Source organism: Amphiura filiformis, chromosome 20 (assembly GCF_039555335.1).
Source record: "Amphiura filiformis chromosome 20, Afil_fr2py, whole genome shotgun sequence".
NCBI classification, from domain to species: domain Eukaryota; kingdom Metazoa; phylum Echinodermata; class Ophiuroidea; order Amphilepidida; family Amphiuridae; genus Amphiura; species Amphiura filiformis.
Genome location: NC_092647.1, coordinates 40918033 through 40945090, shown reverse-complemented (window position 1 = coordinate 40945090; position 27058 = coordinate 40918033). Strand labels below are relative to the sequence as shown.

Sequence of the window (27058 nt, the reverse complement as noted above, 5' to 3'; positions counted from 1 at the left end):
TTTTGACCCAAAACTGACATTTTAAATGGATTTATGAGCTCATTTCCGTTCAAAAAATGTATACTTTTATATACTTTACATAAATAGTTTTCGAGTTATGAGGTGAATAATAATGGATAATTAGTGATCCTGTGTGCCTCCTTAATGCTAAACTGCTAAAAAGGTCAAATAAAAGTGAACACACTTATGGCAACTACGTGGACAAATGGAGACCCACCCAATGTAACCGATGTGTGTGAAGTTGTTAAAGATCAAGAGTTAAATTAAAGCCATAATCTATGATTTTACTCAAATTTTAATTTTGTTATTCTTTTCCCAAAACGCTGAAATAATAACTGACGGGAAGGCTCTCTGTCCATTTTAAGTGAAAGAAGCTCCACTTAGCTATCTTGTTCATTTTTAACATGGAGTTCTATGGCAGACATATAGTCATAATTATGCCTTCATGTCAAAATTGCTCTGTTGACATGCAAACACAACAAATTTGGCTCATTCCATTTAGGTGTAAGTTGGTACATGTGCAAACACTACAAATTTGCTAAAAATTTCAGGTTTGAAAAAAATTAACTAATTTCATATTATAAGATCATACATTATGGCTTTAACATGTGAGCGGATGCTTTTGATCAGGATTAATATGAAGCTGTCAAAAAGGAATTTCATAAGGAAAAAAGCCCAGTGAATATGGGATTCCGTAAAATGTTTCAAACCTATGACATACATGTAGTTACAAATTCTGTAATGAGGCATTAATGAATGAAAAAACCTGCCAGTGCAGTGGTATTTTCTAAAACTTGTACCAATCCCAAAAAGTGGAGATTTAAGGGCTCAAACTCCATAATGGCGACTGGATTAATGTAGCTTTCATCAGAAGCACACTATATGCTTGTAGACGGGGTTTTACGGTGTGTGAAGTACACTCAGCTCCCACAAAAATACTGTGCAAATGTTAATATCTGATTCCTTAATGTTTTAAACAATATATTTGTCTGCAAACACATCTCTGAACGCACTGTTTTGCCTTTGTGTCAGTCTGGGTTTGAAACACATGAGAATTAAATCAAGGGCAGCTATACATAATTGCATTCAGCATTAAACACTAGGGACAATAAGTCTGGTCCAGACTGTTTTTCCAGTCAAGTTCATTGAGGGAGTCCCTAAGATTGCACATATAGGTGTATTATGTATTTAAAATATTCCCTACACTTTGATTTGTTCTAAAAGATAGTGTAAAAAGTTTACCATTTGCTTGCAATTTTTTCAAGTTAATTTTCTACAAAAATGGTACAATGTTGTCAAAAGTGAACTCGGAGAAATCTCAGTGTCAAAATCATGCACAAAACATTCAATGTTTGAAAACAGTACACTTTCATGCTTATGAAAGCTGTATCTGGTGCATGGTATTAATGTGCATCTTTTTGCACCAATGCTTTCAAAATGTCTAGTTTTAGTGCACAAAAATGACAAAAATACTGAAATAATTAAAAAAGTGCCTTTTAAAAAATCAAGAAAAAAAATGGTGGAAGACTGGGGTTATTAAGATTTATTTCACCAGTTTCGGAATAAATCTTAATGTTTCTAAGTACCAAGAAATCATAAAATTTAGGTGTGGATAATTGCATCATCCATTATCCTGCCCTTAATGGAAATTGTGTCAACTCTTCATCTACATATCAACTCTGCATCAACACCCTCTAGGAAATCTAGATGGATTGTAATGATTCATTTCTGACTGCAGTGAATACCACCACATTGCATATACTGCATATACTATTTGGACTGTATATTTGTCAGAAATACAAAGACAAAATGCCTGGTTTTAGCCAGCTCTCCATAACAAAAATAATTTGAGGATTCAATTTTTTCAATGTTTCTGTAAAGACACCATTCTTCCCCAAAGACTAGCTGTTATAGTTTGTAATAACATGCACAAATGATTTCCGTTTACTATTATGATGGACACAGTTGGCTGAGGAGATGAAGAAGCTACTGGTCTACCATTAGTACTACTACTAGGGCAAGGCAACAGCACATAGCTCTGTGAAAACCCGAGGGAAAACCAATTCTGGCATCAGGTGGGATGCACTTTTTTCTATATACATATACATTTTGGTGATACATACAGACAAGTGTTATATGTGTGTTGTACATGTAGGTACATGTATGTTATGTGTTGGTGTCATGAGAAAAGTGGCTGTCTGTTCAAGTGTTCGTATGTTATGATGGAGAGGTCTGATATTTTACATATCAAATTAAATAACCTTTAATATGCCTTTCCATGAGCATGCAGTCTGACACTTCCTGGTTAATAAAAAGAGATCATTGGATTTATATTGACTATGCGCTGCGCTGTGACCCAACCTCGAAGTGATGATGATCTGTGTATGTGGCTAACTGCCATACCCACAAGACTGCACACTTTACAGAGAGTCACTGATTATGGTGGCCTAAATCATTCAATAATCATTCAAGATATGTACTTGTCGAGATCAACGCTAGCCCTCCACTCGAATTTTGTATGGGAAGGCAATTAGCACCAAGTTCCTTGATCAGGAAAATTTCAATCTGTTGAAATTTACAATGCATGGGCTTGACCCTGTGCCAACATGTCATGGTACAAATCTTGTGTCTAAAATAGATCAATGTCGGTAGTACTAGTAGTCTCCATAACATGTCCACGTTTACTTTTTCATAATTATCAGATACATGTATGATGGCGCATATGTTGGAATAGCATCATATGCTTTTTAATTGTGTACCGTACTGAAGGTGTGGCAACAAGTCACCATGTATGCAAGGTGACATGATGTTTTGATAAAACATAATGCTCATATGGGTCGACTGGGTCTTTTATTTGTCAATTGCTTTTTAATCAGATATAGAGGTTAAGCAAAAATACTCTTGTATCCGAGGTAAAATCGACACATCTGAAATTCTTCATAACATGACTACATTAACTTTCCATGATCAGCAGGTATGAATGGTGCATAGATATAGTTAGCATCATAATCTTCTTCATTGCATACGGAAGGTGTGGCAAAAAGTCATTAGGTATGCAAAGTGACATGGTTTCAATAAAACCTAATGTTAATGAACGGAGCATATAAGCATAGTTAATATCATATACTTTTTAATTGCATACTGCGGGCGGGTACAGCAAAAAGTGACAGGACGTGTCAATAAACCTACAGCACATATGGGTTGACTGTGTCTTTTATTAGTCAAATACTTTTTGGCCCCCACATATATGTGAGATTTATGTTATCCACTATGCAGCTTTTGTCCAACAAAATAATGTTATGAATTGGAAAGATGTCCAAGTCCTTGAGAAATATTGTACTTCTGGAACCCGCCGTATCCGAGAAGCAATCTGGATAAGGAAGCTAGAGTATAACATTTGTCTGACCGTACAGTGTTTAAGGGTGGTCACCCAAACGCACACAATGTAATATAACAATTGTGTGGTGGATTGCTGTGTTGTGAATCCAAAAGGATATACAGGAGAACTTGCATGCATGGCCATATGGCTCCATAGTATGATGCTGATAGCATGCCTCTGGACTGCATCTAGCTTTGACAGTAATGTAAGAGTTGCTCCATTCCATGTAGTTTTAGCATACTCCATCTTCGATCTGACCCTGCTCTAGTAAATTAAGGCTCTCTGAGCAGGCACTTGGTAAAGCGCAACTTAGCAGAGGAGACCAGCTTGCTGGGGTGTTGAAGTATATGTATTCTCATTCCTTGCTAGGTTGTGATCAAGGCAAGCCTCAGGAGACTGGAGAGCTTTCCATCTTTTCCATGTTTTGTTCTTTTTGTCCAGAGCTTTTCACAACACTCGATCAAGACTGGTAAGAAAGTCTACTAGATGACTTCAAAAGATCAAGTCATCTGAAAATAAAAATGTCAAAATGCGACAAGATTACTGTCACCCTTATGCGAGTAAAAATACATGTACAGCTTATTTAGCCAGCAATGTCAACATGTGGTCGCAGTAAAAATATTTTCCTAACATATTGATAGGTAGGCATATATAATATATAATAGCTATGGTGCATCCTGCTTATAGTGGGAGCAATACATTAAAAAACAATGTAACCCATTGCTATGGTAATTAATCTACTACTTCTGATCCTTCTACGGTTTTTTGTTAGCCAGATGTTCATGTTCATATTGGGTAGTTGTTTTACAGGGAGCATATTTGGTCTTTCCTGTTTGCTCAGTCCATTTCTTCTCATGATAACTTTTATGTGACAAATATTCAGAATTGTGTGAGTCGGCCCCATTTCGGAAGTTGTAGAAGTGCCCTATAGGAATCCAAAAGCATCTATGCAGTACAAGGATGCTATACACCCTTCACTGCAAGGAGGACACACTTGTGTTAGTCACATGACCACTGGTGATTCTAGGGTCACACAACTTGATGATGTTGTCATAACTGAGAGGCAGGATGTCCGGATGTCAGGTTACAGTTTCATCTTTTGATGTGAATGGCTTCCTGCACTCCGCTGTGGTACCAGGCACTTTCGCAGTCCAGAATGCGGACATTGTCCCAATCAATGCTGTGCTTAGCCCTTATAGCGTACTCTCCAACAGGAGAGCTAGGTCTTTTGTGTTCCCCGAGTCTATTTCTTAGGGGTTGGAATTCTTAATATTAATAATATCTAGGTGAATTCACAATCATCACATTGAAGGACATACACTGCACCTGATCTATCCAATTTGTGGGATCTTTTAGGTGACACCATTTATGAATGAAGTGAGTCCTGTGGCAAATATGAGTTAATTGTTATATGATGAGATAATAAAGTTCCTGTTGTTTATAATTATTTGTGACAAATTAGTATGCAGAATCAAGGGAGTGAGCCCCATTTTGGAAGTTGTATACGGAGAAGTGCCCTATAGAAATCCAAAAGCATCTATGCAGCACAAGGATCCTATACATACTTCACTGAGAGGAGGACACACTTGGTGTCCAGAGTTTGGCAAAGGCTGTTCTCTGCTTTCCATCAACTGCTGTGCGACGGAGTGAAGTATAGAGCAGTGGATAAGAATATGAAGTCCATGAAGAGATTTGTAGGTAAGAAGAAGAATTTTGTACATGATGCAGGTTTTGGTAGTAGCTAGGATTTGATCGCAGAGAATTGGAGAAATTGATCTCAAGATTTTTTAAGTGGTACAAATCTAGCAGCTGAGTTCTGAATGCATTGAAGCTTAGATATTTGTATTGGCTACAGAATTTTCCTCTGCTGAAGATCAAACAAGGCAAAAGCTGCTGCCCTAATGCCAAATAGATGGGGAGGGATCACCTGCCATGGTATATCGATTGGAGATGAGCCATATGCACTGAAACATGGCAAAAAAACACGTAAAACTAAAAATTCCAGCCCTACCTGTAAGATGGCACCGGTTCTGACCACACTGTTCTCCAGCAATTTATGGATTAAGTTCAGTGGAAATATAATTCACATGTGCTCTTGAAGACTAGTATTATAAAGATTGCTACATGCATGTCCAATATCTCATAACAAGATTTACATCCCTGTTGCGCCTACGCGCAGTTACGCCTATGGCAGAGACATAAGTGCAATTGGCCAGATATTCTGCTGAGGTGCTTGATGCTTGATATGATACACTCAAATAAAGCAGAAGAAAGCTTGACGTAGGAGGAATCTGTGCTGTGCGTAGGTTAGGTGTTCACTTGGTGCTCACAATATATACAACGGGTGCAAGTAAAAAACTGGACATCTACAGCTTCTGGAGGGTGGCTGTTGGGAGCATCTCTCTCAGGACTGGTAGGGCCAAGCTTTGGAACTGGCGAACCGAGGGTGCTGAAACAGCCATGGTTGGAAGTCTATTCCTTATAGGAATGGTCTGGACATAATATGAGTAGCGGTATACGTTTATTCTGGAGTGGATATTCTGGTAGCTCGGGCTGTTACTGGCTCTTCCTTGCCGAATGGATGGTTTGACACAAGGGGGGTGGTAATATTCACCAGGCCATGGTGGATTTTGTAAAACATGGAGCATTGATGTAATAGTCTCTGTGTGGCAAGTGAGTCCCATTCTAGTTTGAGAAGCATGTCAGAAACACTAACCGTTCTGTTGTAATTATTTAGAACAGATCTCGCCGCTTGACGCTGCCCTGCTTCGATCTTATTTATCTGGTCAGATGAGAAGGGACTCCATGGTCTTACAAGGGCTTGGTATGGACGAGATTTAACATCTACCGGGCATGATGAGAGATTTCGTCTCAATACGCCAAGGGTACTATGTGTGCTGGCAGAAATGGTATGAATGTGTTGCTTCCAGTCAAGGGTTTTGGTGATGGTGACTCCCAAGATATTTATGGCTGTTGGTTTCCTCAATGTGGTGCCCATGAACCTGGTATGTGTAGGAAAATGACTTTGTCTTGCGTGTTATGGAAAGCGACTGGCATTTGGTTGCGTTAAAGGACATCTTCCATGTGTCGGCCCATTGAAAAACTTTACTCAGGTCATCTTGGAGAATAGATTGGTCCTTGGTGCTTTTGATCGCCCTATATAGTATGTTGTCGTCAGCAAAGAGCCGCAGTGTTGAATTTACGTCAGCCACGATGTCATTTATAAACAAGAAACAGGGTCGGCCCAAGTACTGAGCCTTGAGGGACTCCAGACAGAACAGGGCTCCATTGTGATTGACATCCATTCACTGCAACACTCTGCTCTCTCCCTGTCAAGAAGTCTTCGATCCAACCCAATGTCTTGCCCGTGATAATGATGGGAGTTTTGTTTGCAGACGAAGGTGGGGCACCTTGTCAAATGCCTTGCTAAAATCAAGTAGCAAGACATCGACTTGGCTGCCCCGATGTAGTACCTCAGACCAGTCTTGAGTGGCTTGGATTAGTTGTGTTTCACAGGACAACTTTTCACGAAAACCGTGCTGTTCATCTATAATTATCTTGTGCTTAGCCAAGTGTTTGGCTGTGTGGGACAAGATTACATGTTCCATAATTTTGCATGATATGCATGTAAGACTTATGGGTCTGTAGTTTTCTGGAGATGACTTATTTCCTTTCTTGAAAACACCACTCACAAGGGCTTTCTTCCACTCAGATGGGAGGGAACCAGAATCATAGGATTGCATGAAGATGATATGAAGAATGGAGCCAAGATGTTCAGCATAGGTTTGAAAGTACCATGCTGGGATGTTGTCAGGTCCACCAGCTTTATTGCTGTTTAGTTCTTTAATTGAGTTGTTTAACAACACCTTCAAGTTCAATTTTCAGATCTGGAATATCACTGTATGGGGATGGACCTTTATCAGGTATGTTGCTTTTGGATTCACTTGATTCACTTGTGAATACAGATGTAAATTGATTGATTAAGGTTTCTGTGGAGAAGGTTTTGTTGTCAGCAGTCAGTGGTGGGGTGCCAAGAGACTCTCTCCTGAGGGAACGGACGTAGGACCAGAACCTTTTAGGGTCCGAGTCGAGACTAGGTCCCAGCACAGTTAACTTATATTGATCATGGCTATCTCTGATACATTTGTAAGCTTGGTAACTAGATTTCTTTGTTTTTTGTATGAGTTCCATATCTTGCCTCATTTTCTCATCTGTCTTACAATGTGACTATTTTATCCAGGGATAGGATGGTTTTGTTTTTGACATTTTATATGGTATATACTTTTCCATGTTGGTATGGACTACTTGTTTAAACTTCTGCCAGTTTTCATCAACACTACACTTTTCTGGTTCACCGTTTAAGAAGATGATGGCTTCTTTTGTGAGGATATCCTCAAGAGCGACTGTGTCAGCTTTCTGATACATATATATTTTTCTGGGAGGCTTGTGGCTGAGTTTTGGAGACCCGTCGATGTTACAGACAACAATATCATGGTCACATATGCCAGGGTATGTTTTGATGTTAGTGATAATGTTTGGATTGTTCGTACATATCAAGTCAAGAGTATTTTTTTGACACTGGTCTTGTGATCAGAGTAACAAGTTGGGTCAAGCCCATGTCACCTATTATCTCTAGGGCTTTATTGTGGAAACCTTTCCGTTTACTTATTATTGTCTAACTATGTTGTTTGAGTTGGACAGTTTTTGTGGCATGATGTTCTTCACTGTTGATATACCGGGTGAATGGCATTTCATGTATGAGGGGTTAGCCATTCACTGAACTTGTCCAAATCATTCATGAACAAAAATGAATGCACAGATATTTCTGCATGCTAAACTTGAGTGTCTGGTGATCGCACATGGCGAGCACTTCAGTATATTCATACTCAAAGATGATCTTGTGCATTTTGAGCACATTCCATTGTGTCCTGTCGATATACTTAAATGCCAAACAGGCAAACAGGAGTGACATAGTCCATGCTTAAACAGTGATTACATGTAGATCTTCCATTGGCATATAGAATTCCTGTATGAGCTTAGCAGTTGTAACCATCTGTTTGCTTTCCTCATCAGTATGTTGATATGCTTTGATCTTTGTACTATGGAATAGCTGCACTGCAACATTGTTTTTATACACAGGATAAGATCAGGAATGTTGAAATGAGTGCCCTTAAAACTTAATGTTGGTGTATTGCACACTTATCAGCGTTATGTTTCATTTTATTGTCATTAGCCCCACTTGTCAAGCACATCACTAATCTAGTTGAGGAATCCATTCGGCCAAATAAAGTTCCTTTGGGCAAACCTAATTTTTTAGGATATCCATGATGATGTTTTTCTTTAGTGGCATACACACAGGCATCATTTTGTGAGAAACCTGCAAAAATCTACACAATAACATGAGGTATTATCTTACTTCCAGGTTGTTAAGTTTACAAACTAAACATATACGACATTGTGGTCTATGCAATAAGATGCACTACTAAAATCTGTTACCACTATACATGTATATTGGATGCACACAACTGATGTCTCATCGGATCCACACGACCTTGGTTTGAATGTTTTACATTTGTATACAACTTGTTCAAACACATAAAGAGATAATCCCCTATTCCTAAACATACTGTGTGTGTCCAGGATATGCAATGCTTGAAACAGGGTATAGACCATTACCTTTGTGCTAGGCATGAATTAACCTGTGTAGTTTCTCTTACATTACACAAATAGTTTTAAAAACGAAAGTGTAACATAAACACAGGTCGCCAGTACTATGAGCTGTCCAAGATGCATATTAAGATGAATTGATTTTATTCCTAGTTATAATGAAGATAGACTACATATGGTAGTCTGGTGGTGTATATTCTTGATATGATTATAGCTCAAATCCTTGAATATATCCTGTTATTTTTGGTATTTGTAAAAACCTATTGCTTGACTTGCAGTTGAATACATGTGTTGAAAGAATATTAAGCTCATACATGCCCTTTCAACTTCCAGTCTGCACTTTGAAAACAAAAACTGACAACAAAAAAAAAGAGAATTTTCTTGGGTTGGTAACGATAAAGAGGGTAATGAGCATGCACAGGTCGTAAAAATGAGCCATTTCTGCACAGATGAATGGCAACGCCATATTCATAATGTGAAAGAAACATCTTTATATCGGACACACACTGACATTGCCCGATTAATAATTACATTATACAGCAGAGACACTGAAATGAATACCCGGGATCGATACACGTGAATGTGCTATGCTCGATTTGATAATAAGATGATAAATCTTTGGATACCGGGGTAGAAAATGATGAATATCTCCCGTAATTGATTTCGTCTAAAGAAACCAGATTTGGTTCCTTGCACTTGAATATATATGTTCAGCGGATATGATAGTCATTAGCTTAGTGTCTTGAGAAAGAAGCGTGCGTCTTGAACTCAAAAACTGACAAAAATATTCCAATTTTCTGATGTGAGCACTCACTCACATGGCGTATACATGCTCACTCACACACAGAGAGGTCAATTACCCGGCTATTGTCAGTAGCCTTAGTCGGGATGTCCCTCGGTTCATTATGCGTCTCAAAGGTCGGAACAAAATGGCCATGCGTGGCTGTGGATTCAACCTACCATGACGATTTCTGCCATAATGATATCAGGGCGATGACACTGTGGGACAGCTGGTGTGCTTGACCTGAATCGCACGGCTTATCTCGAACAAAATTGCTGTTGAAGAACTAGTGGATTGGCCCTACTATCATGGCAATTTTTAACACAAAGATATAGGGATGATGACGACGTGCCTTGATCAGCCTTGTAAATGTACATAAACTGCTCCAAAAAAGAAACTTACCAGGTAAGAAATTTGTCTGTCAAATTCAAACGACAAATTGTGTTACACTAAATGGGATATGAGTGGAAGCAGTGTTAATTGACGCGAATTTTTACACCTCATTTGTTGCAAGCGGATGAGTATTTTTGAAGTTATGCTTATTTAACCTAACCTATCCACTGGAATGAAAGTTGCACTCATACCACTTGAGATGGTTGGCAGTATACAGGTGTAATCAGTGCTCTCCTCTTCTTCTTTGCATGACTAACTTTCCTATTGCTTCTTGTGAGGATGAAGAATGATCAAAGTTCAATGACAATTGTCCTTATTCAATCATCTGAAGAAATTAAGTCGAATGAAAGAATCAATATGATGACCAGGGATTTAGGGGACCTTGGGTGTGTCCAGAGTATTGCGTTCATGTGGTCGTTGGTTCAAGACCTGACAAGACCAAGCAATATGCCTAAATTAAGTGAAAATCAGAGATGGCTTTTAAATGGAATGTTAGAGGCCGGTCAGAGCGTGTCAGAAACTGCACGAACGCTGAACGTGGCTAGGAGTGTTGTTCATACCACTTGAGATGGTTGGCAGTATACAGGTGTAATCAGTGCTCTCCTCTTCTTCTTTGCATGACTAACTTTCCTATTGCTTCTTGTGAGGATGAAGAATGATCAAAGTTTGAGCAGGAAAGTGTGAGTTGACAAAGAATAAAAGTTCTGAACATCCTTTCATGTGTCTGTTTATTGTGTGAATTCATTGGGGCGGACCTGCAACTTTCAAATTTGATAGTAGGCTTGTTCAAATGAGCATAACTTCAAAAGTTTTGATCTGTTTACGACAAATGAGGTGTCAAACTCAGCGTAAATGTACACCGCTTCCACTCATATGCTATTCAGTATAATACGATTTGTCGTTTGAACTTGACAGACGAATTTCTTACCTGGTAAGTAACTTTTTGGGACCAGTTTACATTGTATAATTTTATTTTATTTTGTAATATAACAAACATTGACATATTGTTATCCCACTGGCTTTAGCCATGGAGGGGGATATTGCAATAGTGTATTCCTTCTGTATGTAGGGGTGTACGTGTAGGGGTGTGTATGTACAGGCTGTCCCAATAAAAACAGAACCCTCATTGTGCCCTCTTTTTCTCCTATTTCTGAAAAGTTTATCAAATATATTTGTGTATGTAAAGAAACCTTTATTCGTTAGCTTTAATAAAATGAAAGAAATATTTCAATCAGCTCACAACTTTTGAAGACGTGTTCTTTTCAAGAAATGTACCCGTTTTTCACTCTGTCACTTCAATGAGTACACATACCATGCATCAAACATTCCTCAATGATAACTTTATAAAAACACTGTAATAGAACACAGAAACTAGGGGTTGCATGTTCCTCAAACTTGATGGGTGGGTACATCTTGACCGAGACAGAACAAGTTTGTATTGGTTAGTGGGTCAAGGTCACCTGAGGTCATCCAGGGGTCATCTGGGGTCAAATTAGTTAAACTGTCGTATGGGCATGAACTTGGTGGGTACAGTCAACATTTAGAGCCAATTTTTGGAAGGTCATTTCAGGGTCACCAGGGGTCATCTGAGGTCAAATTGGTAAAATTGTCGGATGGGCATAAAAATTGGTATATACAGTCATCATTTAGAGCCAAATTTGAGAAGGGTCATTACAGGGTCATCTGGGTCATTTGAGGTCAAATTAGTAAAACTGTCATATGGCCATGAAACTTGGTGGAGTCAGTCTACATTTAAAGCCAAATTTTTGGGAAGGTCATTTCTGGGTCACCAGGGGTCATCTCGCGTCAAATTAGTAAATGTATTAATTTCTACTTGTGTCCTTTATTATATGCAACTGCGAACCTGATGAAAAATAATGTTTATTTAGTAAATGTATGGCCATGAAACTTGGTAGAGTCAGTCTACATTTAAAGCCAAATTTTGGGAAGGTCATTTTGGGGTCATCTGAGGTCAAATTAGTAAAAACTGTCGGACGGGCATGAAACTTGGTGGGCACAGTCAACATTTAGAGCCAACTTTTGGAAGGTCATTTCAGGGTCACCAGGGGTCATCTGAGGTCAAATTAGTAAAAACTGTCTGATGGGCATGAAACTTAGTGGGTACAGTTTACATTTAGAGCCAAATTATATATTTTTTAGTTGGTACTGGAGATGTTCAAAGTTAGTGCAGGGTGGGTGGGGGTTTGTAGTCCAACTGGGTGGTGCACACCGACATCGCCTGGCTAATAATTATTTGATGCAGCAGAGATATTAAAATAAATACACGGGATCGATACACGTGAATTGCTATGCACGATTTTGATATCAGACGAAAATCTTCGGATACCGGGTTGGAAAATGATGAATATCTCCCGTAAATGATTTTTTTCTCAAGAAACCAGATGTGGCTCATACACTTGAAAATATGTGTTGAACAGATGATAGTCGTTAGTTTGCGCTTTGAGAGAGTAGCTTGTGTCTTGAGCTGAAAAAGTGACCAAAATTCAAGATTTTAAATAGCACAGCGTAGAACCTCGTGGAGGTAGTCTCGAGCCAGACTGTACGTGGCTATCACGAACATACAGGATCGACGAGTGTCAGACCGACTGACACAAACTGGCTGTGTAAGAGACTATCGTAGCGACAGTCTATAAGCAGGTGACAATGGCGAATGTAATGCTCACTGACCGTACAGAGGTCAGTCACAGGCTAATGTCATTAGCCTTAGTCGGATGTCCTTCAGCCTGCTATGCATTTAAAACTATTCAACACAATGGCCATCTGTTGCTGTGGATTCAACCTACTGTACCATGGCATTTTCTGCCGGGGTCACTCCCATTGTGGCCTGTACACCATCCGCGATAATGAAAAGCAGCGTAAAAGGGTCAGTTTTTAGTGGGTAGGCACGATCGCCGCGTGCTCGCGTTTAGGGTGTCAAAAACATGAAAAATTGGAAAAAAGGGTAGCAAAATTGCAATTTCTAAATACGCGGAAATGAAATTTAGGTTATGAAATTTGATGTTAGGAATGAAATCCCGGTGTTTAGGGTGTCGTTTTAGCCCAGGGTTAAATCCTTGTTTAGGGTGCTTTTCAAAAGTTGATTATCGCGGATGGTGTACAGGCCACAATGGGAGTGACCCCGGGATTTTCTGCCATCTAGATATCGGGGCGATGCCACTGTGTGGTGGGTGGGTGGAGTATGTATGAGTACTAATCGGTTACATTTTACTGACTGCCCAGCCAGGGGGATCATGTGGTTCGCGAACCACTATTTTTTAAGTAATGCAAATGTTTTTATTTATGTCATTGTCATGTGGTAACAAGACAGGTTTCTCATTATTATTCTGGTGGTGGTATATCATTGCTGTTGATTTTGTTTTGTTTTGTTTTTTTACAGGTGGGTGACCCAATGTACCGCCTTGTCCCCCAATTTACCCCATCAAAATGGAGATGTTGGTATCAGGTGAAAGCTCAGATTTTTCTCATTAACATATTGACATTAGGCAGTCCAAATCGGTACATTTCTGTAGATATCATCAAAAAACTGTTGAATTAGTTTTGACTGGAAAGATCCAGCCAGCTCACCGTACCTCAACACTTTCAAGTCTGCATTGATGGCTCTGCAGCTGAGAGCTGCCTTATCGCACATCACACTGTACATATTTTGCACTGCTGTCTTTAAAGATGATGCTCTGTACATGCGCAACTTGAAGTGTGCCAGTCATCATGCAATGATGATACACTTACCTAGGAAGAAGGAAAAGACTAGTATACCTTGTTTGAGACTAATTTGACAGTTTTTTTGATGATATCTTCGGAAATACACCGATTTGAAACTCCTAATTTCAATATGTTAATGAGAAAAATAAGGTCTTTCATTTGATATCAATATATTACATGCACGATCATGATGATTATCATCAGTAAAAACTAGTATCACGCTGTATAAATGTCAGTAATTCCCACAGGGGGCACTCATGTATAAAAGTTGTAAGCATCCATGTGAAATAAAACACGGATTTAGGGTGGTTTTGTCTCCAAACAAGCTTCTCAAAACACTCATTTTACTAGAAGAAGGGGTATTTTTTAAGAATGATCCTCACCTAGGGTAGTTTTTAAAAAATCATAAACCCAATTAGCAGCCATTAATTGTGACACGTTTTATCAAGTTATTCGGCATAAAATAGTGGTTTCCAAGCGATTTTACAGCTTATCGATATCACAGTCGTTGAATGTCACTCATACTGGTACACGCAATGTCTATCCTTGTTTAGGGGCAAATTTCAACCCAATTCCTCGCTTAGGATGTTTTTATAATGTCTATCCTTGTTTAGGGGCAAATTCAAAACCAATTCTTCATTTATGGTGTTTTTATTTGAGTAAAATCATTGTTTAGGGTTACTTTGACAAATTTTTCAACATCCTAGCTTAGGGCCATTTTAGAAAGTCAATTTACGAGGATGCTTGCAAAGACTTTTATTCATGAGGGCCCACCAGGTTATTCCATAAGGAATTAGTCACATTTACAAGAAACATTTCTGTGTTCCTTTTGCATTAATGCTTGAAAGGGACAACATTTTATGTTAAATACTTAAAAGTTTTAAAGAATTTGATTTTCCAATATATTGGGTCACCTTCCTTAAATTATAGTCATTGAATATTATGGAGATGATACAACCAAATGAACCATTACACTGTGGAAATATAAACTGCATAATAATGTACTTCCATTCAATTAGCATAGACCAGGTATTTGAAAAAATTTAACTTTTGGTTTAAGTTATTAAAGTTAGCGCATCTTTAGACCAAACATGATTTATACTGTTCAAATTCCAAATTTCAATTTTGCCTTATTTTAGGCAGTTACTTGGGTCCACCAATAGGGTTTGCAAGGTACCTTTTCACAAATCGGATGGGACAGTCCAATCTTAACTTAGGGAGGACATAGACCTATCGAATACTATATGTCACTCATTCTCACATTTAAAAAAATCTGTCCAACAAGAGGCCAGCATAGCATGATAACAGTCTCATAACACAATAAAAGAGGTGATAGGTCTCCGTTATTTTTTTTAAACCATATTTTCTTGTACAAAAGTTCTTTTGTTTCCAAATATCCATTTCATAGTTTGTATTCAACATTTAATGAAATATAAAAGTTAAAAATGAATGTGTAGTTTCTCAGACCCATCCACACAATAAAGAAATATGTGAGGAATTTATTTATATAAGCCTATATGTTCTGAAAACCTTAGTTCATCTTCACATTTTAATAATAAAGTTATGTTTCAACAGAGGGGTATTGACACAAATTACTGGCAAATATTGTTATTTGACGTACAACACTTCCTGATACGGGATGGTCGAATGAATACAATCTCAACACATCTAATTATTATAACTTTAACATTTGTCATCATTGCACTATGGAATGATTCAAAAAGGTTTATGGTACCCTATAATCTACAGCTTTTATAAAAATATTGTGGGAAAACACCAAATTTGTGAAGAATTTAAAGTGTTTATTCCAAGTGGAAGTTGGAAACTTATTGGGTCTGACAATATTTAGCAACATTTTATTCATGATTGATTTTCCACATTTATCCCTACTTTGTCAAAATTGAATAAAAACTCCTGGTCTAAGTTAATTGAATGCACAATAGTGATTTAGTAAAGACATTGTCATACATGTGTAAGGGATGAAATCAAAACTTGACCTGTCAAATAAAATATGTCGATAAATAATACAAAGGCCCAGCATACTTTTATCAATTGGCTCCAAACACAGGATTTGAACAGGTGTCCTTTGCCGTAATCATGGTACGGTGCAGTCCATCCAATCAAATGTTGTCACCAACCCTATTTAATCGTAGCGCATTTGTTATGTGTGAGAGACGAATCGTCGCGGTAGATTGCAACCAAACCCCTATAAAGTTATTCGTGCCTATACTGCTCTATATTAAGATATAAATTATTCTTGATCCACGACCCACATTGACACTTTCAAATCTACCATAAGTGAAGGAAAAGCAAAACAGTTAATGTGAATTCATTATATTCAAATTTGCACACTATGTTCAACTCATGTTTAAACTGATGGGCACATGTGGCAATTTCTCATCATTTTTTTACACGAAAATGTCATTGCCTGTATGCAAAAAGAATCATACAACATTTTTTGTATTTTTTTTTTTTCAGGTTTCCTGATATTGAAGACACAAGCACAGCAATGTGTATAACCAATCAACATGACTGGATTTCAGGATTTAAATCATGCAACGTATTGAAGGAGTATTTAGTGATTCTAGCAGATATTCACAAAAAAAGCTTTTTGCAAAAATAATCAGTAGATTCCGATTTTGAATTTACAACTTATTCATGATTTATATATGAATTATATCACTCCACACACAGGCTAGCTGTGTTGTAATTTTGCTTTGCCAACAGAGCATAAATTCAAATTCGATGATGTTTTTTTTTTTATAACTGAATCGGCAAGAAAGGTTTTGTACATAGCAATTGTGTACAGCCAGAGGTTTCTGGTAGCATAAAAATCTGATGAGGCTGTGAATCACGAAATGCTCCTTTAAGGAGGAACTATGGCTTAATGAATTATGACACATGTAAAACTGCCAATTTTATCAAATGTGATGCAGCACATCACAAATGGTACTATCTGAAATATATAGATATTGCAGCAAAGTACTGTTCAAGACATAGATTTAAATAGACAGAAAATATGCTTGACGGTTGTCATAAGGAGACACTTTTGGGCAGGTTATCAATTTTGAGGTTTTACATATCTGAAATATATGAATATTGTTCCACATCTCCGTTTTCCCCAATGAAATCGGACATTCCTAAGCGAAGATATTGCGTTCGTATGTTATGGTATTATAAAATTGCAAATTACGATCTCGATATGAAAATAATAAGAATTTGGGTTGCTTTTTCACTTGTAAAAATTTGATATACATAGTAAACATTTAATATTAATACCTTGATCACGTTTAGCAAACAAGTTTTCATTTTAAAGCTTGCAAAATTCTTTCAAAGCAAAAATACTGAACTCAAAATTGCATTTACCTGCAAAGTACCCCTTTTGATGTGCTGCATCACAAATGTATGTAAGAGTAAAAAATACAAAACCATCACAAAATCCAACACAAATTCAAAGTGACATGACAAGGTTTTATTTCCTTGTAATTGTTTTTCCAAGTTTAGTACAGTTTATGGAGGGATTAGAGATATGATGTACCCAATTGCATTTTTAGCTTCTGAATGTTCATTCACAGTGGTCCTACAGGATGGCATTATGATGAACATTTGACATGAATGTTCAACCATTACCATTTTGTTGATGCAAGAAGTAACGTATTGTTCATATTACCGAGCCCTTAAATGAAATTGATGCAAAGTACTATATGTACGCAATGAAATCTTGAACTTTGTCTGTCCATATGCATGCATATGTACCACATGCCCCAGCCACATGCATGAAATCAAAGGAAATTTACATTACCCATTCTTTAAAAGTGCTTTTGGAACAACGGTAGTGTGATGGTTTTAATGTTTTTGCACCAAAATGTCAAAATCCATTGTGTATGGAATTACTGGTTTAGGTCATTTTATTCACACAATCGAAATATTAGTGGAATCTATGTGCGATGTTGATACACCGCACATGCATGGCGTATGGGATGGTCAAAACACATCAACAGGGCCGACCTCAGTTGGTCTACGTAGTGACTTGCATCAATTGGCGTATTACATTGCAATTTTCTCTGCTTACCGCAGTTGTTAGGCTCACTATTAAAAGTCTGACAGTAAAAAATAACATTTTGCTGAAAAGATATATACAAATTTATTTATGACTTTAGGTATTGGCATAAATATTGAAATATGGAATGCACGCTAGTTTTCATTCTTCTTAATTAACTCTATTTTATTATCACTATTGATTCCATTTTAGGCTTGTAGTTTGTACAACTTGAAGAGCTTCTCGTCATGGCTTCACCTTCTCAATCTGCTACTCATCTGCTTTTGTAGATTGCTTTTGTATAACCACCTGCTTATACTTCTCACAATCCACTTGTACAAACTTCTTCACCTGCTCAACCCATTTCACCTGCTGCTGTTAATCCACCCATTTCAAATGCACCAGCACAAACTTCTGCACATCAGCTTGCTTAAATCTCTTTGCATGCACTATATTTGCCTGAATTATATAGATGTATTTGCACAAGGACAAGTTTAGAGTATAAAAACTATATGGATTTGAAAGTTACACATGGTTTAGATCAGAATATATCAGGAGGGAGTAAATCATCAAATGCAAGTAAGAAAGCATTCAAAAGTATTAATTAGATCAAGTTATTGGTGAACTACAAAATGAATAAGGACAAGAAGAAGAAAAAGATATACAGTGAAAAACATCATGCAAATGTATGCCATGCCGAGTTACCTTTACACACTGAAGCCTGAAGACATGGTAACCAGACTTGTAATGACTTGACTTGAATGAACTAACTCAGGACTTGGACTTAAGACTTAAATGTGACTACATGTAGACTAGTGTCTCAAATTCCATATGACTCGGACTCAAACTATAGGACTCAAGTCTCGAATCCCAACTGACTTGAAATGATACTTCGGTGACACAAGTCGATTCAAGACTGGAGCCCTAGATGACTTTAACTTGAGTTTGGTACAGTGTGACTCGACTACAAGTTTGATGGGAACATTGTCAACTAAACAGAATGTATCTTTGGATGGTTGAGGAAGCCTGCCATTCACACTTACATTCTATAACGGCTTTGGGACTCTTTTGTGGAATATCACCAAGATCTGAGCATGCTTTGCCCATAGGCAATCAAATTTCACAAAATCCTCAATCTAATACGAGGGGGTATCAAAAAGTTTTAGAAATCGCCAAGAAGTGAAAGAGCTATATCAATGAAATTTTGTCAGTACAATAACTGGTCCTTATGTACACTATGGTGCAAAAATGGTCTCATAGGTATGTTTACTTTTTTTACAGGTGGCACTAGATGCCAATAACCTGCTGCCCCAGTTACTGCGCATAAACTGCAAGATTGAGAAAATTGAGGAAAGCAGCATTATTAAGATCCTGCTTTTGAAGGGTTGCAGTACCTAGAAAATTGATGATGAAATGAAAGTTATCTTGGTGGTGATTGTGATATGTCACTGTCGCTTTTGGAAAAGGAATTTTATTTCATCACAGATTTTCTGGGCACTGTAACCCTGAAAATGGAACTTAATCATGCTGGATGCCTAAATTTTCTCCATTTTGCTGGTTATGCGGTTACATATGCAGGTAGTGACATCTAGCTCCTGTAAAAAAGTAAACATACTTATGAGACCATTTTTTGCACCATAGTGTACATAAGGACCAGTGATTGCACTGACAAAATTTCATTGATATAGCTCTTTCACTTCTGGCCGATTTCTAAAACTTTTTGATACCCCCTCGTATTTACCTTATGACCATAAAAAAAGTTTGTCTCAGAAACATTTGGTCAAAAAGGTATGTACTATGCAGTTTTTTGTTTGTTTTTTGTGGGGGAGGGAAAGCTACATGTATGCACTTCTTTTTTTGTTGTTGCATTTTTGGCCCACCTTTTTTGTTGAATAAATTGAACATTTTTAAACATTTTTTTTATAACTGAAAAATAGTGGCCCATCTCATAAAAGTTACCCATCAAATCCAACTTACCTTACATACGTGTCTCTGAGACGATTCTTTTTTATGGCCTAATTCTTACTATATAAGTAAATGTGGTGTGCATGATCAAGCAAAATCAGTTTGAAGTCGGACATATTCCATTTTCCATTTCTTATAGGATTGTAAACAGCATTTGCAAGCTACATTTTGCTGAAAACTCCAATGAATTTGGATGACAAGTTCTAAAGAGCAGTTATATCTCAAAAATAATATTTCCTACTTATGACTGATTTTGCTTGATCACAACACATAGAGAGAAATCAGTAGGAACAATACAGGAAAAGTAGCCATTCATCTGACATCAGCAAATTTAAAGTACAACGTGTTGTTAGGACCCTCTAGATCATTACATAGTCTCAAATTAATTAATTATCATTATTGGCTGTGATCAGCAGAATGACTACTTTCGCGATTGTTCTTACTTGTAGAGAGGTGACTTCATAGGGACCCGTGCAACAGTTTTGGACAAAAGTACCAGCTGGGTTAAAAGTAATCTGTAGTCTCCTGTTTAACCCGAGTGTCATATCTGACAAGTGATGTGAAGTGAGATATTTTAGTTGTTGAAAATGTGTTTTTGTGATTTTTTTTTACAATTTTTTACCCAAACATGTTAAATTTTAAAGTCATATTATCATATGATCATTTTATGTTGAACTTTGATATTCAAGAGGTCAAAAACATATGGTTTCAGGAAGTTGTTGTGATTGACTTTATTGATGTACACCTTCATATCAATGTATTGATATACTTTTTTATTTCAAATGTCTTAATTTTTTAATTCCAATTTTTACCATGTAAAATAAACTTTATTTGGTCTAAATGGAGCAAAATCATCAAAATAATGCATTTCTTCCAAAATATTGCATCAAGATATAAAAATGCAATTTTTTGGTCAATGAATATTGAAAATATATGTAACTTGTATTCTCCAACGCAAATTTGAAGTTCATACTCTACTTACGTTCAAAGTTAAAGCTGTTTTAATATAAATTTACATTTTTGGTTAAAAAAAGTATAAAAAATCACAAAAACTGAATTTCCAAACCAAATATCTTTCAAGTAATGTTGGTCAGTCAGGCGTTTTTTGTTATGTTTTTTTTTTCTGGAAGTTGAAATTATAAATGTATCACCAAAATCTGTAAAATTTGAAGATTTTTTGCAAACATATTTTCTAAAAAAACTAATCAATTTTGGTCCCAAAACAGCTGATTTTACATGATTTTGGCCAAATTTGAAAAAATCCTCCAAAAGGCAAATTCTAGGTCGGTCGGCCCATAGAACAGGGGTTGTTTGTTTTTCGTTGCCTAATGGTTAATTCTAACCAGGCAGGCACCTTTGTCTAAAAATGTTGCATGAAAATCTTAACTAGAGCAGATAGACCAATGGCCTCTCTTCTATACTGTTTACACCACATACATGTATGTGACACAATCTGGTCTACGGATGCCAAAGGTGGCAAATTTGAAATTGAGATGAAGGCAAAAATAGAGGAAAAAAAGCAATAAAATATATAAGAAAATACACATCACAAAACTTAACTTTAGAACCAAGTATGCTAGACCTTTGGTGTTTTCAGTATGTGATAGCCTAATAATTATAGAACTCAATTTTCAAAAATGTGACATGATCAAGGGAATGAGTCACATGTTGACCCTAGTCAAAATGAGTTTTACATAGAGCTATCAGAAATTGAAAACCCCATGTTGATACGACTTTTCTTTGCAAATATCTCAAAATCATTGTTAACGACATCCTACTCATTTCCCTTGATCATGTCACAAATGCCTCCTTTTGCTCCCATGGAACAGATTGTATCACATATAAGAGTTATAAAGTAAAATTAGCTAATAAGTAGAGATTTCATGAAAATCTACTGATTGGCCGTAACATGCTCAGATCTTACTTATATTTCAGCAGACAAGTAGAAAGTGTTTCAATTTATTCTGAGAAAAAAATGTGCTTTTTGCCCCACTCCCAGAATGTCCTTGCAACTTGATTTTCTTTTTCTTGTCACCTTTTTTAGCTCATAATATGGCAACTTTTACATTATTTTGGCGATTTCCATTTCTCACAAAAATTAACATCTTTGGCACCACCCATTAAAATCATTTCAGAAGCAGGGAATAAACAATTCAGTCTTCGGTTATCCCCTATGGGTGCCACCCATACATAATAGGGGATAACCGAAGACTGAATAGTTTATTCCCTGCTTCTGAAATGATTTTGTGGCCCATTTTCACTTCGAAGATCTCTCTAGTACAATTTTACCAAATAATGATTTTTTTCTCGGAATCTTGGTTCACAAACGGTGAAATTTCATAACCATGTTGAATTTCATTTCATGCGGGTGTCCTGAAACTGGAAATCAAGTTTCAAGGGCCTAATATGTGACACAATCTGGTCCATGGAGCCGACAAAGGGTGGTAAATATGAAATTGAGATAAAGGCAAACTGAATATGGAATTTAAAAAAGAAATAAAATACATAGGAAAATAGACATCATATAAACTTAGAGCCAAGCATGCTAGTCCTTTGATGTTTTCAGCATGTAATAGCCTTATTATGTAATAATTAAGTAACTCAATTTTCAAAAATACCTACTTTGGCCTGCATGGACCAGATCATGTCACATATGCACTTTCTTGAATATAGAAGTCTTGCTTTTGTTTGAAGGGAAAAAACATGATTTTGTTCCCTGTATAATGTTAGGGACATGTTTTGATATTATAAAAATCATTATATAATCTTTGGTTATTCTTGGTTTCAGCTAAAATGTGCAATTTTCAAACACTGACATGTGAATGTGACATTATCTGCCATATTATATGACACAATCTGGTCTGTGGAGGGTCAAAGGATTCATTTTTTTAAATTGAGTTACAGTAATTATTACATTATACAAACATTTGGCTATCATATACTGAAAACACCAAAGGACTAGCATACTTTGTTCTAAAATTCTGAAGTTTTGCAATGTCTATTTTCTTATGTATTTTATTGCTGTTGTTTTTACTCCATATTTTTGCCATATTTCAAATTTCCTCCTTCTTTCTCCATTAACCAGATCATGCCACATATTGAATTGAGTACATGTAGCTGTACACCTGTGGCAAATCTACTGCCTTGATAAGAAGGTTGACATAGCTTGTGAAACATGACTGGTCATTTATGGTAGACAGCTATGTAAAAGGGCCATGACACATAGATTTGGAAATGGTGTCACACATGAGGGGTCATTTTTAATTGAAGCCATAATATGTGATTTGCATAAAGAATAGATTCCTATTTAAATGTTAGTTTTCATTGAGCACATTGCCCCCTTTTAATTTTGAGCCAAACAAATGAGGTAAAATAAGCAAATTGCAATTTCATTCCAGTACCTACAATGCATGTATAGCTTTCCGATTGTATTGCATTTATCATTCCACTAAGCACCGCACAGCTCATGAGCTGGGATGTACAAACAAGACATAAGACGAATATAGCGATATGCACACCGTTTATTCGTCAAGACATACTACAGACAGCGATATGCGTACATATCACTGATTCAATGATATGTGTGTACACACAAGCTGACATTCATGGGACGTGTTAGCAAGCACTCGGTTGGTGGACTCTGAATAAAACCAGAGATCTTTGTTTTTAATATAAAAACTTAAATTTTACTTCAGGCTTAGTCTTTCACATGGTATTTTAAATATCAAATTTTAAATATTATACCACTTGGCATTACAATTATGCAAAAAGTAGCAATTCAAGAAAAATTGAGGGCGTCGCTTTGGAGCAAATCACACATGGCTTTAATTTCACACACAAATGGACATTCATGCACTGTTATTAAGTCCCTTTGACATATATTTAGACATTATACCTCATTAATTGTATGGAGATACATTGCCATTTTTCTTCTTCGGGACCAGTGGAACAACATTAAATGCTGCATACTGGTGTTGCATCAAAATTAAAAATACCCAACCTATATACACACCTGTCACTGTCACAGTGTGTATGGCAAAAAGCCTTCAAACATACCTAATTTGGGCACTTTTTATACTGATTGTACAGTTTTTCATACCGCATAAATGAAGGACTCTCAAAAAGCCTCAATGTATACATTTGTTAATGATGCATAGTGTGGAATAGCAAAAGTCCATATATTTGCATTCATGCATGATTCTGTATGTAGAGGGAAGACTCGTTAACACAAATTTGCCTGTATTGACGATTTTAGCTTGTATTATAAGGAGTGTGTGTTATCAGGTTTGTTCAGGTATAAACTTGGGACTTTCATACACTCTTGGATAGCTAGAACCAATTGGAGCAAACATTTGAGAAATGCCAGGAATGTGTTGTTTATAATTGCACTCCCCAAACTATGCGCAGTGTTTTTACTTGTGAGGCATATGGTTGAGTCATTTTATTTGCGGGTTGATTACATTATATTTACTCACATTTCCAACATTTTGTTATGGTTTAGCAAAAAATCATGGGATTTTTTTTCTTGTGTATGAATAGGTTAGTATATAAGCTGTGTGTTGTTGCTAGAGAAATTGTACAACATAATGCACACGTAGTACTGCGACGTTGATGTGTCTAATGCGCTCCATCCTGTGGGCTCGTGCACAAGACACATCAACGTATGCATTATTTTGTACAATTTCACTGCCAACAAGTAATGCACAGTTATTAATTTACAAGTGTGTTATCATAACTTTATGCTATAAACAGTTTGTGTTAATGAGTTTTCACTGTCTGTACCATAATTGTTTAATGCTCTATGCTGTAGACTTGTTTTATTTTGGAAAAATATTTTCCATTTGGCTAGTTTTAATACATAAAAACGAACAACCAACTTAATGTTTGATCGGGTTGGCTGCAGGGTACGAATTTGGCTGTATCGCATAGCAGTTTGCTCCTTATTTTGAAGTAACTGCTACCCAATTTTGCATTTATATAGTATACAAATATTGACTGCTAGTGGTTAAAATTATAGGCCCAAGGTGATCTCAAAACCATGACTATGCGGCGGCGTGGCGAGGGTTATAGTCATGGTTTTGAGATCACCGCGGGCCTAATTTTAACCATGCCTCAAATAAATATTTGTTTTATATACCAAATCTAAAGATTCTTGTCATCTGTTTGGTTAAAAGCATCGATTTTGGAAAGAGAAATTAATATTTTCAATGCGAACGGCACAAATTACAACTTGTGCGTAATATCATTTTACGCACACACAGAACTATGCCCGGGGAATAGTTACTTTTGCGGGCATATTCAAAACTATGCCCACTCTTTTAACCAATCAGATGGCGGGAATCTTTAGATGAGGTTTATAACACTTTATAGTGCTTTGAGTATATGGAAGTATCCTGATTATGATGAATTAGTCAAAAACTGCTACACAAAATTTTTAAACTAATTCGAACCCTGGTTGGCTGGATTCAAATATGTTGTCCGGCAAGCATGTACAAAATGCAAATTGACCATAAACCTGTTGTGCCTCACTATAACTTGGTATTAAACTCAGGGCTGTGACTAGATGGGGATATGGGGGTGTGACACCCCCTATACACAATTTTTGTTGGCAAAAATTGACTGTTGTCGTGAAAACCATGAGATTGTCGGCAATTGTAGTCAAAGCTATGTGATTGTCGGCAAATTGCAAGAGTCATATAAAAGATTAATGTGTTGCGAAATGGTGCTGTTGTTACGTAACAGTAACGTTAATGTTATAATATTTTGACCGTTACACCCCCAACCTTTTAGATTATTGAGCGTCGTGCTGGCTAAAAAAATATGTTGGTTGTCAGCTTTTATGCAAACTTGCTGAATGGTGCTTTCCAAAATAGAACCAGTCTTCTGTGTATAAAAGTATCACTGTCTGTTTTGCTATGGCTGTGTACTGTGGATAGTATAGAGAAAGTCTCAGTGAATGTAGATTGCTGCACTTGGAGCAATTTTAGCCATGTGTCATTTTTATATTGAACTGTAACATGTACATGCAACTGGTATTTAAGCATAAAATTGACACATTTGGTTTTAAGTGCATACTATTTTGTATTAGAACGTTGACATGGGGAAGGGGTACTTCACCTTTTGTTGGGTAGGTGTATGTGCTCCATCCGACTTTGCTAATTGAAAGCAAAAGGGCTGCTCTTTGGATATATATATATATATAGAAAATTATCTGCGTCGACATTTAATGAAGAAAGCAAACACGAAGAAGAATACTTAAAATGTCGTAAAATAATATTTAATTATACATTTTAATTTTCTTCGGGCCTCGCCCTTATATCAGGTGACAATAACGGTGTTGTGAGGCCTACACAAGAGAAACATTTAAAACACGATTAAAAATACACGAAGCGCAGGTGAATGGTGGGAGGCGACACGTGAGCGACAAGCGAGCAAGCGGGAAGCGTATACAAATCCAGCGCGTTAAACATGTTTAAGTTGGAAAACATAACGCGCAAGACAGAAAATAAAATAAAATAAAATTATAAAATGCGAAAACGCGAGTGCGAGTACAAAAAGGTTATAGGCGTTGCGCAAGCACAAGCATAGGCCTGAGGGTAAAAATGCGTAGAGCGTATACAAGTAAAGAGCGTTAAACATGTTTAATTAAAAAAATGCACGCAAAACGGAGAATACCAAAATTATATTAAAACGTGCGCATGGCGCTCATGTGTCGCTTGCGTGTCGCTCCCATCATTCACCTGCGCTCGTTTTAATCATGTTTTAAATGTTTCTCTCGTGTAGGCCTCACAACACCGTTATTGTCACCTGACGAAGGGAAAGGCCCGAAAATTCGTGTATTAAATATTATTTTACAACATAATTCTTCTTCTTCGTGTTTGCTTTCTATATATATATATATATATATATATATATAAAAATTAACTGCGTCAACATTTAATGAAGAAAGCAAACACGTAGAAGAATAATGTAAAAGAATATTTATTACAGGTGACAATGGTGTTGTGAGGCCTACACGAGAGAAACATATATATATATAAACTGAGCTCAAAAAGAAACTTTATTTTTTTACAACTTATGAACCACAAGGTCATATCTTAAAATACTGTCAATC

General features: G+C 36.8%; 1 protein-coding gene across 1 annotated transcript in view; it reads left to right on the top strand.

The window, feature by feature from the left end:
* Nucleotides 1–16680, top strand: part of LOC140142625 (uncharacterized) — a 38597-nt gene extending 21917 nt beyond the window's left edge. Inside the window, exon 5 of the mRNA XM_072164629.1 lies at nt 16419–16680. Coding sequence (XP_072020730.1) covers nt 16419–16427 — 9 coding nt within the window. The 3' untranslated portion in view covers nt 16428–16680. The remainder of the gene's footprint in view (nt 1–16418) is intronic.
* Nucleotides 16681–27058: the final 10378 nt, after the last annotated feature.